Source organism: Hypanus sabinus, chromosome 3, assembly GCF_030144855.1.
Source record: "Hypanus sabinus isolate sHypSab1 chromosome 3, sHypSab1.hap1, whole genome shotgun sequence".
In the NCBI taxonomy this organism is placed as follows: Eukaryota; Metazoa; Chordata; class Chondrichthyes; order Myliobatiformes; family Dasyatidae; genus Hypanus; species Hypanus sabinus.
Window position 1 is genome coordinate 134,902,275 of NC_082708.1, and position 14,952 is coordinate 134,917,226.

At 41.0% G+C, this 14,952-nt stretch overlaps 1 protein-coding gene across 1 annotated transcript in view; it reads right to left on the reverse strand.

The window, feature by feature from the left end:
• slc7a11 (solute carrier family 7 member 11) overlaps window positions 1-14,952 on the reverse strand; it is a 158,725-nt gene that overhangs the window by 85,021 nt on the left and 58,752 nt on the right. Inside the window, exon 4 of the mRNA XM_059963389.1 lies at window positions 9,973-10,098. Coding sequence (XP_059819372.1) covers window positions 9,973-10,098 — 126 coding nt within the window. The remainder of the gene's footprint in view (window positions 1-9,972; window positions 10,099-14,952) is intronic.

A 14,952-nucleotide genomic window follows, 5' to 3' on the forward strand; every position in this document is an offset into this window, starting at 1 on the left:
CTGTCCCAGTAGGGAACACTGGCTGGTGAGAGCTTGTTGAAGGGTATTTGTGTCCACTGGGTCCATGGTGGCCAGGTTGTTCTGTTGCAAAGAACGGGGCAAACCCAAACACAGGACACTGGCTCGGAGATTGAGTTAGAATGTAGGCGGGGGTGTGAGAGTGGCTGGAGCTGAACAGCAAACAGGAGGGTGAACAGGAAAGCAGGACGCAGGCGGAACTTATCTTGACACAGGGTGGTGCTGGCGCAGAACGGTAAACAGGAGACGGGCAGCGGGCAAAACTTAACTTGACATGGGGCGTAGAAAGGCAAGCAGTAAACAATACTTTTCTTGACATGGAGAAACGGAATTATGCAGGTAAACCTCGGTACTGAAGTAAAATTTAGAATACACAACCCTAATTGGCCGGGAACGTTAATTACCACACCGGCTAAAACAATGATCTGGCAATGAGTGGATGCAAAGCCATGGTTTTTATGCTGCAGGTCTTGATGAGAACCAGGTGTGCCGCTATCAAAGGGAATTAGGAGAAAATGGGGAATTAATGGTCGGGACCATGACAGGTCCAGATCTTACTGCAAGCTTTGATAGTCTTCCTCATTGTCTACTACACCATCAATCTTGGTGTCACCTTCAAATTTGCTGATTCAGTTTACTATATTATCATATAGTTAATTGATATAGATGACAAACTTCAATGGACTCAACATCGATATTTGTGGCACACCTCTAGTCACAGGCATCCAGTCATAAAAGAAACCATCTACTACTACTCACTGACTGCTCCCTCAAAATGAATGTGCAATCCTATTTACTACCTCATCTCGAATGCCAAGTAACTGAACCTTCTAAAAGATCATTACTAATGGTTCCACAATCTCTTTTGCTACCACTTTCAGAACCCTGAACTGTAGTCCATCTGGTCTAGAAAACTTGTCTAACATCAATCCTTTCAGCTTCCCATGCACCTTCTCCTTAGCAATAGCAACTACACTCACTTCTGCCCCTGACACGACTGAACTTCTGCCACTCTGCTAGTGTTTTCCATAGTGAAAAGTGAGGCAAAATCCTTATTAAGGTTGTCTGCCATTTTTTTCTTCTGCTTTACTACATCTCCAACATAAATTTCCAGTGGTCCAAAATCAACTCTCATCTCTCATTTATTCTTTATATATCTGAAAAATTGGTATCCTCTCCTCTTTTATATTATTGACTTCATATTTCATCTTTTCTCTCCTTATAGATTTTTTAGTTGTCTTCTGTTGGTATTTATAAGCCTCTCAGTTCTCTAACTTTACAGATATTTTTGCTATATTATATGCCCTCTCATTTCCTGTTTTGTTGTCTTTGACTTTTCTTGTCAGCCACGATTGCCTCATCCTCCCTTTCAAATACTTCTTCATCTTTGGGATGCATCTACCCTGTATCTTCTGAATTGTCCCCAGAAATTCCAGCCATTGCTGTTCTGGCAGTATTTTTGATAGTTCCCCCTTCAAATCAACTTCAGCCAGCTCCTCCCTAATACTTCTGTAATCCTCTTTACTCCACTGTAATACTGAGATGTTTTACTTACCTTCTCCCTCCACAGCAGGGTGAATACTATATTATGATCACTGCCTCCTCAGCATTCCTTTACCTTAAGCTCCCTAATCAAATCTATTTAATTACACAACACCCAATCAAGAATAGTTGAACCCCTGGTGGGATCAATCACAAGCTGCTTTAAAATGCCATTCTGTGAAGTGTCTCCCTTGGAATTCAGCACCAACTGATTTTCCCAATCTACATGCACATTAAAATCCCCCTGGACTATCATAACATTCCTCTTTTTACATGACTTTTCTATCTTCCATTGTAATTTGTATCCCACATCCTGAATACTGTTCAGAGGCCTGCATTTAACTTCCCCTCAGGGTCTTTGAACCCTTGCAGTTTAACTTTACCCACAAGGACTCTACACTTTCTGATCCTATGTCACCTCTTTCTAAGATTTTGATTGCGTTTTTTTACCAACAGAGCCACCCTATTCCCTTTTAACCACCTGCTTGTCACTTTGACAGAATGTGTATCCTTCGATGTTAAGCTCCCAACTATGATCTTCTTTAATGCTGTGATGGTGACATCGTACTTGCTAATCTCTAACTGTACTACAAGATCACCTACCTTGTTCTGTATACTGCATGCATTCAAATATAACACCTTCCCTCATGTGTTCATCACCTTTTTCCGATTTTGTCTCCATGTCACTTCAACTCACCCCACTAACTGCACTTTTGCTCTATCATTTGCCTGTCCTTCCTAGCAGTCTCACTATACAAGGCATCAACTTGTATACCATCTTCCCCCATCTTCAGCCCTATCACTCTGGCTCTAATCCCCCTGCCAAATCAGTTTAACCCTCACCAATAGCTCCAGCAAACCTACCCAGCAGGATATTGGTCCCGCTTGGGTTCAGGTGTAATCAGTCATTTTTGTACAAGTCATACCTTTCCCAGAAGAGATCCCAATGATTCAGAAATCTGAAGCTAATGAGTGGTCAAATATTTTATCAAATGTGGGTAGACATATTAGGGAAGCAAGAGGGAAATTTATTCAGTATAAAATAGTACACAGATATTATTGAACACCAACTAGACACTACAAAATGGGGATTGTTGATAATCTTTTATGCTGGAAATGTAAAAAATAAGGTGAGCACATTTTTTCACATGATCTAGGTGTGTTCTATGGTTCATCCATTTTGGTGTAAAGTTCTTGATTTATTGGGGAATTGGTTGGGTCCTACACTGCCCTTGTGCCCACGGCTCTGTCTCCTGGGTGATAGGACAATGGTACCTAATGTAAACAATGACAAATTTACTATTTTATAGGTGGGTTTCGTCACAGCTGTAAGAATTATATTGCAAAACTGGAAAAAAAACAGATGTCTCACTGTGAGGGAATGGACTGAGGAAATGGTTAAGATTTCATCATATGAACACCTGTTGGGAAGAACTAACAGTGAGGGAAAAGTGTAAGACACGTGGGATCAATTTTGGATGTATGTCGATCTTAAATTAGAAGTTTTTTTCTGTTTCTTAGATTTATATGTTTTCCTGTCATGGGATGGTTGTGTAAATATGCTGTGCTGTATCTGCTCTATGATACGCTGTGCTGCTTTGTAAAATAAGAATAAATAATAATAAAAATCTGAATTACAAGAAATCTGAAGCCCTGCTTGCTGCAGCACTTCCTCACAACTCATTATCTCTACTATTGTCCTACTCCTGCTCTGACTAGCACGGGGGTCGGCAACCCGCGGCTCCGGAGCCACATGTGGCTCTTTTACCTCTGTGCTGCGGCTCCCTGTTGCTTTGGGAAATAATTGGTCTTTTGCAGCATCCGCGCCCATGGGGGCCAGGTTGAGGGAGGCTTAAAAGCAAGGCTGTTTAGTTCGAATAAAGTTATTCGACTGCAGTTTACTGACTGCGTGAGCACACCGCTACAACGTGTTTTTATCGCTATTAATATACGTCACCACTGCCAATACCTGACACCCGTCAGTGCGCGATTTCTTTAATTTTTCGATCCAAGGTAGGCCAACTATGGAGAATTCTACAAAAAGAAAAGTGACTGAAGAAAACAGAATGTTTAATGATACGTGGACAGATTCATTTGCTTTCACTGCTGACGAGACTGGTTTACCGGTATGCTTAATGTGCAATGAGAAACTACCAAACAACAAATAGTCAAAAATCGCAAGACTTTTCCAGAATAAACACGCAGCCTTTGCTCAAAAATATCCGGATGGAGATGAGAGAAAAAAAAGCCATTTCGGAACTGATGCGGAAGGTTGATCTGAGCAAAAATCATTTCAAGCAATGGATGAAGTCCGGAAAACCAACGACATACGCTAGTTATATTGCCGCTCAGGAAATAGTCAGGCACGGGAAGCAGTTTACAGATGGTGAATATATAAAAGCAACTTTCATTGAGATTTCAGAACATCTATTCACGGACTTTAAAAACAAGAGTGAAATTGTGCAGAAAATCAGGGATATGCCCCTCTCTGCAAAGACTGTCAAAGACAGAACCATAAAAACGGCAGAAGACATCACAAGACAGCAAATTAAAGACATCAATTCAGCTGTGGCCTACTCGATTGCCTGTGACGAGTCTCAAGACAAAGGTGATATTGAACAAATAGCGCTGTTCTGCCGGTATGTAAACTCTGCCGGGCCACAGGAGGAACTGATTGAGTTGATACCTCTAAAAGACCAAACACGGGGGGAGGACATCTGTGAGGCTGTCTTGAATTGTTTAAGAGCCAAAGGAATAAAGACTACCCACCTGGTGTCAGTAGCTACTGATGGGGCACCGAATATGACGGGAACGCACAAGGGAATTGTGGCTTTACTGCAGAAGTCGCTGGACAGAAAGCTGCTGATTTTTCACTGCATCTTGCACCAAGAGGCACTGTGCGCTCAATCATTTCCTCCGGAATGCACAGAAGTAATGGATGTTGTCATTCAGATTGTCAATAAAATAATGGCAAATCACCGTCAATTCCGTTTGTTACTAGACGAGCTGGAAAGCGCATATTCTGATCTCCTGCTGCACAACAAAGTCCGGTGGCTGTCCAGAGGGGAGATGCTGAAACGCTTTGTCGCGTGTCTGGAAGAAGTGAAAATTTTCCTGGGCAGCAAAGGGCTGGAAAAGCTACACTTCATGATAGACATGACAGCGCACCTGAACACGCTGAACACAGCTCTTCAGGGGAAAGGACGTACAGTCCTACACATGTTGGAGGAGTTTTGGCATTCGAGCGCAAGTTGACAGTGCTTGCCAGAGATTGACAGAAAGGCACTTTGTCTCACTTCCCCAATTTGAGAGAGTTCAAACAAGGTCACGACATGATAAGTTTGGAGTATTTACATTCTGCAATCATCGCAATGCAAACATCGTTTGGGAAACGCTTCTGTGAGTTCAGAGAGGAAAAAAACACATTATCCTTCCCGGTCACTCCCCCAAGCATCGATTCATCTCTACTGAATACGACTGCATTGGCAGGTGTGAGTAAACCTGATCTTGAGATGGAACTGGCCGAAATAGCCGACAAAGACATATGGGTGTCCAAGTTTAGACGCTTGACAGCAGACCTTGAAGATGTTGCCCGTCAGAAGGCCGTTCTTGCTCAGAATCACAAATGGAGTGATATTGAAAACCTCCCTAAACCGGACAAATTTGTGTTCGAAACATGGAATGCTATCCCCGACATTTATGTAAACATTAAAAAGTATGCGCTTGGAGTCCTGTCGATCTTTGGATCCACATATGTATGTGAGCAGGTGTTCTCCAACATGAACTTTATTAAAAACAAACATCGTGCACGCCTCACAGATGACAGCTTGCGATCCTGTGTAAAGATGAAGGTGACGTCATACAGCCCTGATGTGCAGATGCTGTGCGGTGAGGTCCAGGAGCAGAAATCCCATTAACCAAGTATGATACATATTTTAATTGCCTATTATTTTAGGATTATTCATATTTTTTCATTGTTCAGTGAAATAGTCCTTTTATTTTTCAGGTTGACAGCTGGCTGACGTTATTTTTGGTTTGCTGCTGGCGGAAAATTTAAGTTCAGCGTTTTTCATAAATACAAGAAGAACTCAAATAGACAATGAGTATTTTACTTAAAAGTAACCTTCAACCCAACGTCTTTTTTTCGGAGTTCAAAATGTTTTTGTTGCATGCAGAAATATAATTTCGTTTTCTCTGCAGGGGTTCATCAATTTCATAAATGCAACACATTATAGTTTGTTTATGCATAGCATAAAGGCAAAAAAAACATTGTATGCAGTGTTATTTCATTTTAAATGTCAAACGGGTTTTGCGGCTCCCAGTGTTTTCTTTTCTGTGGGAAACGGGTCCAAGTGGCTCTTTCAGTGGTAAAGGTTGCTGACCCCTGGACTAGCACATGGTACTGGGAGTAATCCACTTTACTACTTTGGAGATCTTGCTCCTCAACACCTTCCCTAATTCCCAATACTGATGGCACAGGACATCTTCTCTCTTTCTATCTATGTCATTTTTGTCAACATGCACCATGACCTCTGGCTGCTCACCCTCCCTCTTGGGAGCTTCTGCAGCTGCCCCGAGACATTCTGGATCCTAACACCTGGGAGGCAACACACCACACTTGCATCTCTTTCACGCGTGTCTTCTATTAATATTGCTCTTCCAGACATTACCCTTCCCTGCTGAGCCTCAGTGCCACTGGCCTGGTTGCTGCTGCTGTGCCCTGATAGGTCCTTCTCCCTCCACCTCCCCCCACCTTCAGCAGTAATCAAAAGAATACATTTGTTGCTGAGGGGAATGGCCACAGTGGGATCCTACCCTGTCTCCCCTTACTTCTCCTTGTGGCCGCTCACCTACTATCTGAAACCTACATATTCTGAATGTTAAAAGGCCTGAACAGATGAGACATGGCAAAGTTATTTCCCATCGTAGTGGAGTCTAGGACAAGAGGGCACAACTTCAGGATTGAAGGACGTCCATTTAGAACAGAGATGCGGAGAAATTACTTCAGTCAGAGGGTAGTAAATCTGTGGAATTTGTTGCCACGAGCAGCTGTAGAGGCCAAGTCATTGGGTATATTTAAGGCGGAGCTAGATAGGTTCTTGATTAGCTAGCGCGTCAAAGGGTATGGGGAGAGACAGGGGAGTTAGGATGACTGGAAGAATTGGATTAGCCATGATTGAATGGCTGAGCAAACTCAGTGGGCTGAATGGCCTACTTCTGCTCCTATTTCTTATGGTCTTACTCTCTGTGTGGGACCACCTCAAATGTTGAGCCTCCCAAATGGTCCTGAGTACGTCCAGCTTTATTCCTCGACTTTTTCAGTCAGGAGCTGAAGCTCCTGCAGATGTAGTAATTAGGGAGGCAAATAACTACCTTGCAATTCCACATCTTACAGGAGGAGCATTCCACTGTCTTAACTACCACTCTGCCCGCACTTGTTGTACAGTACCTCTCACTGCTTGAGCTTAAGTTCTAGCCTGCACTTGTTGCCTAAGCCTGTTGAGCCAATGCCTGACCACTCCAACTACAGCTGCTCCATTAATACTTAGCTTCTTTTTATTGGTGCCTGCTGAATTAAGAGATCATTATGTTTGCAGCAAGCTGAAAAGTTCCGTAAGTCTTTGAGCTCTTTTAAATGTCTCACTGCCCCACCAAAAAACCACGTCCTGTGATGATCGCAGCCCGCTGAAAAAAATAGTGTCTGCTGAATCAATCTGGGTGCATGTCAGAAACAGGAAGGGAGCAATCAAGCTATTGGGAGGTTCAGAGTATTCTACAGGTTCCCCAACCATAACAGGGTCATTGAAGAGGAGATCAGAAAGCAGATTTTGGAAAGGTGCAAAGATAACAGGGTTGTTCTCATGAGTAACTTCAACTTTGCTAATATTGATTAGCACCTTGGTGCAAAAGGTTTAAATGGGGCATAATTGGTTAATTGTGTCCAGGAAGGATTGCTATTAGGAGGAGATAATTAGGTAGTTGGCAATGAAGCTGGTCAAGTGACAGATGTCTCAGTGGACGAGCATTCTGGAGACAGTGAGCAAAACTCCTTGACCTTGAGCATAGCCTTACACAAGGATAGGAGCAGACAGTTTGAGAAAGTATTTAATTGGGAGAGTGCTAAACATAATGCTATTTGGCAAAAAGTTGGAAGCAATAATTGGGAACAACTGTACTCAGGGAAATGTACAATAGAAATGTGGAGGTTGCATGGGGTTCTGAATATGTTTGTCCCATTGAGACAGGTTAAGGATGGTAGGGTGAAGGAAGCATAGTTGACAAATGATACAGAACATCTAACCAAAAGGAAGAAAGAAGCAAACTTAAGGTTTTGGAAGCAATGATCAGACAGATCTCTACAGAGTTACAATGTAGCCAGGAAGGAAATAAGGAGTGCTAGAAGGAGACATGAGAAGATCTTGGTAAGTAGGATTAGGGAAAGCCCAAGGTGTTCTACAGATACATGAAGAATAGGAGGATGAATAGGAGGATGACTAGGGTGAGGATAGGACTGATTAAAGATAAGAGAAGAAATGTGTTTGGAATCAGAGGAGGTAAGGGAAATTCTTAATAAGTACTGTACTTCAACATTCACCAGAGACAGGTACCTTGATGAATGTGATGTCAACGTAGAACAATATTAACGGCAGGATTTTTTAGCAGAGTGGAGAAACAGAGGGACCTTGAGATCAATGTCTATAGACCCCTCAAATTTGCCAAGTAAGTTGAAAGAGTGGTTAAGAAGGCATATGGTGTGTTGACCTTCATTAGTTGGGGGATTAAGTTCAAGAGTCTTGAGATAATGTTGTAGCTCTATAAAAATGTTGATTAGTTCACATTTGGAGTATTAAATTCAGTACTGGTTTCTTCATTATAGGAAGTATGTGGAGGTTTAGAGAGATGCTGTCTGGATTAGAGTACATGTCTTATGAGCGAAGGTTAAGTGAGCTAGTGCTTTTTCTTTGGAAGATGAGAGGAGACTTGAAAGAGATGTATTACATGATAAGAGAGATAGATACAATCCACAGCCACTCTTTTTTCCAGGGCGGCAATGCTTATACGAGGGGTCATGCTTTTGATGTGATTGAAAGGAAGTACAGGGGGATGTCAGAGGTAGTATTTTTAAAACATAGAGAATGATAGGTGTATTGAATACATTGCCAGGGATGGTAGTACATGCAAGTAAATTAAGAACATTGAAGATACTCATTGATAGGTATGGATGAAAGAAAAATAAAGGGCTATTTGGGAGAGAAGTGTTAGCTAATCTTGCAGTAGGGTAAAAAAAATCAGCAGAATATAATGGGCTGAAGGGCCTGTACTGTGCTTTAATGCTCTGTGCTTCATGTTCTTATTGATGACATACTTTTTACAAATTGATTTATCAAACTATTGGGCTGATACTGAATTGTGAACAGGCCCGTGTGATCAGTCAAAAGGTGTGGAAAGAAAGTGTTTGACTGATAATTAAAAAGAATCTTCCAGTGTTATCCTTTACTGAAATAAGTCCAAGAATCAATTAGTGATGATGTGTTGTTACCATCCTCTTCACCACATTCAAAGGTGTGAAATCTAAGTGTTATTGCTAATTAACACAAAGGGGAAATTTCAAAAGATAATAAGGAAGTTAAAATTATTACAATATGGAACAGTTTTAGGTGAACTGGTATATCTAAAGAGTAAACACATGAGGGAGAAAGGAATGGAAAGTCACACTTGGTAGGATTAGAAGTTAGAGAATGAAGAGGGAAAGATTTCTCCTTTGGAACATTTACAATGGAATCACAAATGCATTGGGACTAACTTTGATCTTATGACTAATTTATAAATGGTTTGCTTTGCATCATTCTAGAAGCTACCTGGTAAGACTGGACACCATAGGAAACTGAGCAAAAGGACTAAAAAAATGTCAGCCATATCTTACATTTATCTCTGAACTAGTGGGCTGTGGTTTTAGGCATTACTTCAGAGACCTGAAGACACAATCTACCTGACACTGAAAGACAATAATGAAGCAAATTGTTGGAGAAGTTAACATCTGAATGAAATCAATCAAAATCCATGTCGGCCTTCCCATGTGGGGCTTATATGTATGTAGGGAAATATTTTATTATATGATAACTTGCTCTCACACGGAGTCTTTCTGATCTGATTCATTAAGTGCTGGATAGTAGGAAATCTGAGCGCTGAGTGAGGGCAGTGAAATCTGGGATTTCATGTTGTAACTCTCATCCCAAATCAGTGGCATTTTTCAATGCAAGTCAAAAGAAAAAAAAATGGTTCCTCATTACACAAAAAACCAAACACATATAACAAAACCAACAGAGAAAGATTATTTCTCATTTGTCATTCTGTCATAATCTATTGTTCAGTAGCTTACTAGAAATAGTGAAGTGTTTTGTGCCTGCTTACCTTTGAATAACTGCACCATTCCAGGGATGATAATTATTAAAATGGCACCAAGTTTGCAGAATGTCAGAAAGATCTGTAGCCGCGCAGTCCAGCTGACGCTTATGCTGTTAATGTACATTATCACAGCTGGAAAACAAAACAAAATGAACGCTGTTACCCTAGGTAACTAAACACTGCACAATGTCACTTCAATGGGTACCACTAATAGGCAACTCACTCAACACCAACACCAGTCTATTTTCTTCACATTGTTGTCAGACTGAGGAACATAATGGCATCAAAGCAGCTGACACATCAAAAAAGATTAAAATATTGACAACATGAATAAAGGAATCCATCTCTTTCTATATTCTTAGCTATAATTGCTTTCTACTTGGAACCAATATAGAATGGATATAGAAACTGCCTATTGTGATTGTGATTTTTCTCACAGTAGGTTTGCTAATTTTGGAAAAACATTGTGAGGCTGGGAGTGAGAGTGAGGTACACGCTAAATAGAATCACACAGCGAGGGAGTGCTGAATCAAAGGGTGAGTTATCTAGAGCAGAGCTGATGTATTGGAACAGCTGGACACAGATCTGGATTCAGTGTAAAAGCTAGTAGCAGCTGACCTGCCACTTTAAAAAAATAGATTGGACAAATACCGTGGGAAAGAAGAATTTCAATTCATCAAAAGGAAACGTCTAATGCCAAAAGTGATTTGCTAAAGACATCGTATTCCATTGACTTAAAATCTCTCGACTTACTGTAATTATCACTAAGCTTTCTGGAAAACAGCTTCTGCAAAAAAGGATCAAAGGGTTTAAACGCAAACCTCAATGTTCCTTTTGCGGTGTCCAGAGAGTATTTAATTCTTAGGTGTCACAGAGAAGAAACAGTTTTAAGAAACATAGGGAGCAGATTATGTTGTCTTCTGTACTCATTCACGCCATGAGGATTACTACATAATGTATATGGAAACCGGAGATTGCTTTGCAATAATGTGTAAGCTCAGGGTAACCAGTAGAAGTAGAAATTAGTATCCTTTCAGCATGGCTGTTACGGGCAATAAATATTGGGAGCCAGTGCCAATTAAGCTTGCTCCAGAGACAGGACAAATAGTTAACAGACAGCATCATTTAAATAAAACTCCCCACCTACCCAGGAAGTTCCTTTCACTTTCTTGTTGTTTCATCCTTGTTTAGTAGCACCCATACTAGCCAAAACTAGCAGTTACCCCTCCTTTAAAGGGCATAAGCATCTTATATTGCAGCCCCCTACCACTCTGCCTAGAGTTGCCATGTTCCACCCAACCACATCTAACACGATCAGTTCATTCTGTTCTTTATTTCATCAAAATATTAGTATTACCATTTGTTGATCTCAATATGACAGCAACAGTTCAACCCTTCGATTTACATATCTCTGAAGCAATCGAATGTACCAAGGGTTAAGATCAAAAATAAAATGCTATATTAGAAAGAATCTAGTGATTTTTTTAAACCAGTAAGTAATGTGGTGATGATTCTACCACATCTTTAAGAGGGCAGATATAAGACTATAAAACCATATGAAATAGGAGCATAATTAGGCCATTCAGCTCATCCAGTCTGCTCCATTATTCCATCAATAGCAGGAGAATGGTGTTGAGAATGTTAGTAATTCAGCCATGAAATATTATCCCCATAGCCTTTGATGCCCTGACTAATCAAGAACATAATAGCCTCCGTCTATGACAATGGAATCCACAGATTCATTATCCACTAGTTGAAGAAATACCTCCTCTTCTCTGTTCAAAATGGACATCCCTCTAGTCTGAGGCTGTGCCACCTGGTCCTAGACTCACAAACCATGGGAAACATCTTCCCTTTATCCACTCTATCCAGACCATTCAATATTTGCTAGGTTTCAATGAGATCCCTCCTCATTCTTCTAAACTCCAGAAAGTACGGGCCCAGAGCCGTCCAACACTCCTCATATGTCAACCCTTTCATTCCCAAAATCATTCTTATGTACCTACTTTTGTACCTCTCCAATGCCAGCACATCTTTTCTTAGATAAGGGGCCAAAAACTGCTCACAATACTCCAAGTGGGGTCTGATCAATGCCTTATAAACCCTCAGCATTGCATCCTTGCTTTTATATTCTCATTCCCTTGAAATGAATGCCAGCATTGCTTTTGCCTTCTTTACCACCAAATCAAAGTGCAAGTTAACCTTTAGGGCATCCTGCATTATTAGAAGCAGTCCCAATACAGAACCCCAGCGGAATACCACTAGTCACTGGTGGCCAACCACATAAAGCCCCTTTTATTCCCACTCTTTACCTTCTAACAGTCAGTCAATCTTCTGTCCATGCTAATATCTTTCCTGTAATACCATGGGTTCTTACTTCGTTAAGCACACTCATGCGCAGCACCTTGTGACAGGCCTTCTGAAAGTCCAAGTAAACAACATGTACTAACTCTCCTTTGTCTACCTTGCCTGTTATTTCTGCAAAGAATTCCAAAAGATTTGTCAGGCAAGATTTCTCCTAAAGGAAACAATGCTGACTTTGGCCTATTTATTATGGGCCTCCAGTTCACTGAAATATCATCCTTAGTAATTGACTTCAACATCTCCAACATCTGAGGTCAGGCTAAATGACTGAAATGTCCATCCCTGGCCTCCTCCACTGTTGTGATGAGGCCACACTTAGGTCGGAGGAACAATACCTTATATTCCATTTGGGTAGCCTCTAACCTGATGGCATGAACATAGATTTCTCAAACCGAGTAATGCCTCCACCCCCCCACCCCCCTTCACCATTTCCCATCCCCTTGTCCCCCTCTCATGTTATCTCCTTGCCTGCCCATCACCTCCCTCTGGTGCTCCTCCCAACCCTCCTCTTCTTTCTTGCATGGCCTTCTGTCTCTTTCACCAATCAACTTCCTAGCTCTTTGCTTCATCCCTCCCCCTCCAAGTTTCACTCATCCCCTGGCGTTTCTCTCTCTCCTCCTCCCACCTTTCAAATCTACTCCCTAGCTTTTTCTCCTACAGTCCTGTCGCAGGGTTTTGACCCAAAATGTCGACTGTACTTTTTTCCATAGATGCTGCCTGGCCTGCTGAGTTCCTCCTGCATTTTGTGTGTGTACATCTGATCCAATGTTGTCTCTTGCTAAGGACTGGATTTCATTTTTGGCCAACAGAGTCACAACAACCCCTTTGCCTACCTGCCTCTCCTTTTGATAGAAGGTTAAGCTTCCAACCATGATCTTCGTTCAGCCACGGCTCAGTGATGCCCACAATGTTGCACCTGTCAATCTCTAACTGTGCTACAAGATCCTCTACTTTATCCTGTATACTGCACGCGTGCATTCAGATATAACACCTCCGTAACTGTACTATCACCCTTTTGATTTTTCCCTCATGATACACTTCAATTCATCCCACTGACTGTAATTTAACCCTATCATCTGCCTGACCTTCCTCACAGTCTCACTATACACTACATCTACTGTACTTGTATACCAACTGCCTCATCCTCAGTGCTATAATTCCAGTCCCCACCCCCCGCCAAATATCAGAATAATTAAAGCCCTATACATAGTACCCAGTTGTGCATCATTTTCTAAAGCATACATTATCCAATTTCCAAAACCCAAAACCTCTGAAATCTGAAATTTCCTTGAGTGCTACAATGATGTTACAAATGGAAAATTTCACAAGGTGCTGGGAAGCTTCGCAGGTAGTGTGCAGGTCTCTGTGCACTACAGGTAAGTTCTGATAAGTGATCTCACATATGTAATGAAAAATGGAAAAACATTGCATAAACAAAAAGGTAAAGATCTCGATCATGCGTTGAAAGTGGACTCGTCAGTCTTGGAGTAAACACACGCCACTTAACGGTGACATGACACATTACTGTTTTATGCACAAAATTATTAAAAATATCATATAAAACTGCTTTCAGGGTATATGTACAGGCTGCGTAAGTAAGGTAAATAAATTTCGTGTTTAGCTTTGTGTCCCATCCCCAAGGCATCTCACTGTATACATACAAAGATTCCAAAATTTAAAAAAAATGACCTCCAAAATTCAAAATTTGAAATACTTTCGGCCTCAAACATTTGAATAAGGGGTGCTCAATGGAACTTTATTTGAATATGTTTTGTGTGTATCAGCCATGTGGCAGCCTTGAACTGTTGAACAAACGTAGATACAATTTGGATTGCGCAGATTTCACCCAAGCAGAGGGTAGTGATATCAGTTACTGACAGATTTACTCCAGCATCATATATTAAAGAGAAGTTCTGAGGTGATAAAGTCCCATTTCTGATGCATTCATGCTAAAGGTGATTAAAATGCTGGGTGGATTCACTACTTTGCATGTATATTATATTACTGGAATCACACTTGATAAATAAGTACTTTTATAGAATTATCAGAGTCTCATGAAGTAGTTTATTCTACTTTACTGGAGCTGAACAGACTGAATCAGTTGATTTAAGGACAGATCTATTTGCACTTCATCCCCCCCAACACACCTCTTCAAGTTCACATCCAGGTTACACTTTCAAGAAAATGTCCCCTCTCACTCGATTGCAGTACTTTGTCAAACACTTTAATTAAATTCTCAGAAGTTAGAAGTGCATAGCAACGAAGACTAACTCAGCAGAATTTGCTTTTAACTTACATTCATGCTTCATACTGCACAAAATATATATTTAATAATTTCATAGTTTTGAATTTAACTGAAGTTGAGATCGTCAGATTAGTGGAATTTAGTACAAATGTATTTATTCTGCTTTTTATAATTTCATGATGGGACTGTTTAAATCCAAGAACTGGATCTAACAGCAGGAAAGCCTGTCAACAAGTATTGGCCTTTCTGATCCCCATGACAAGCAAATAACCCATGGCAGAGGAGACAGAGTAAGGAGGTGTCACAACCACACCCAAATCTGGTTGCTTCTGCTTATTTCAAAGGAAGCTGTAGTTCATTTCCTGCAGGTTATAACT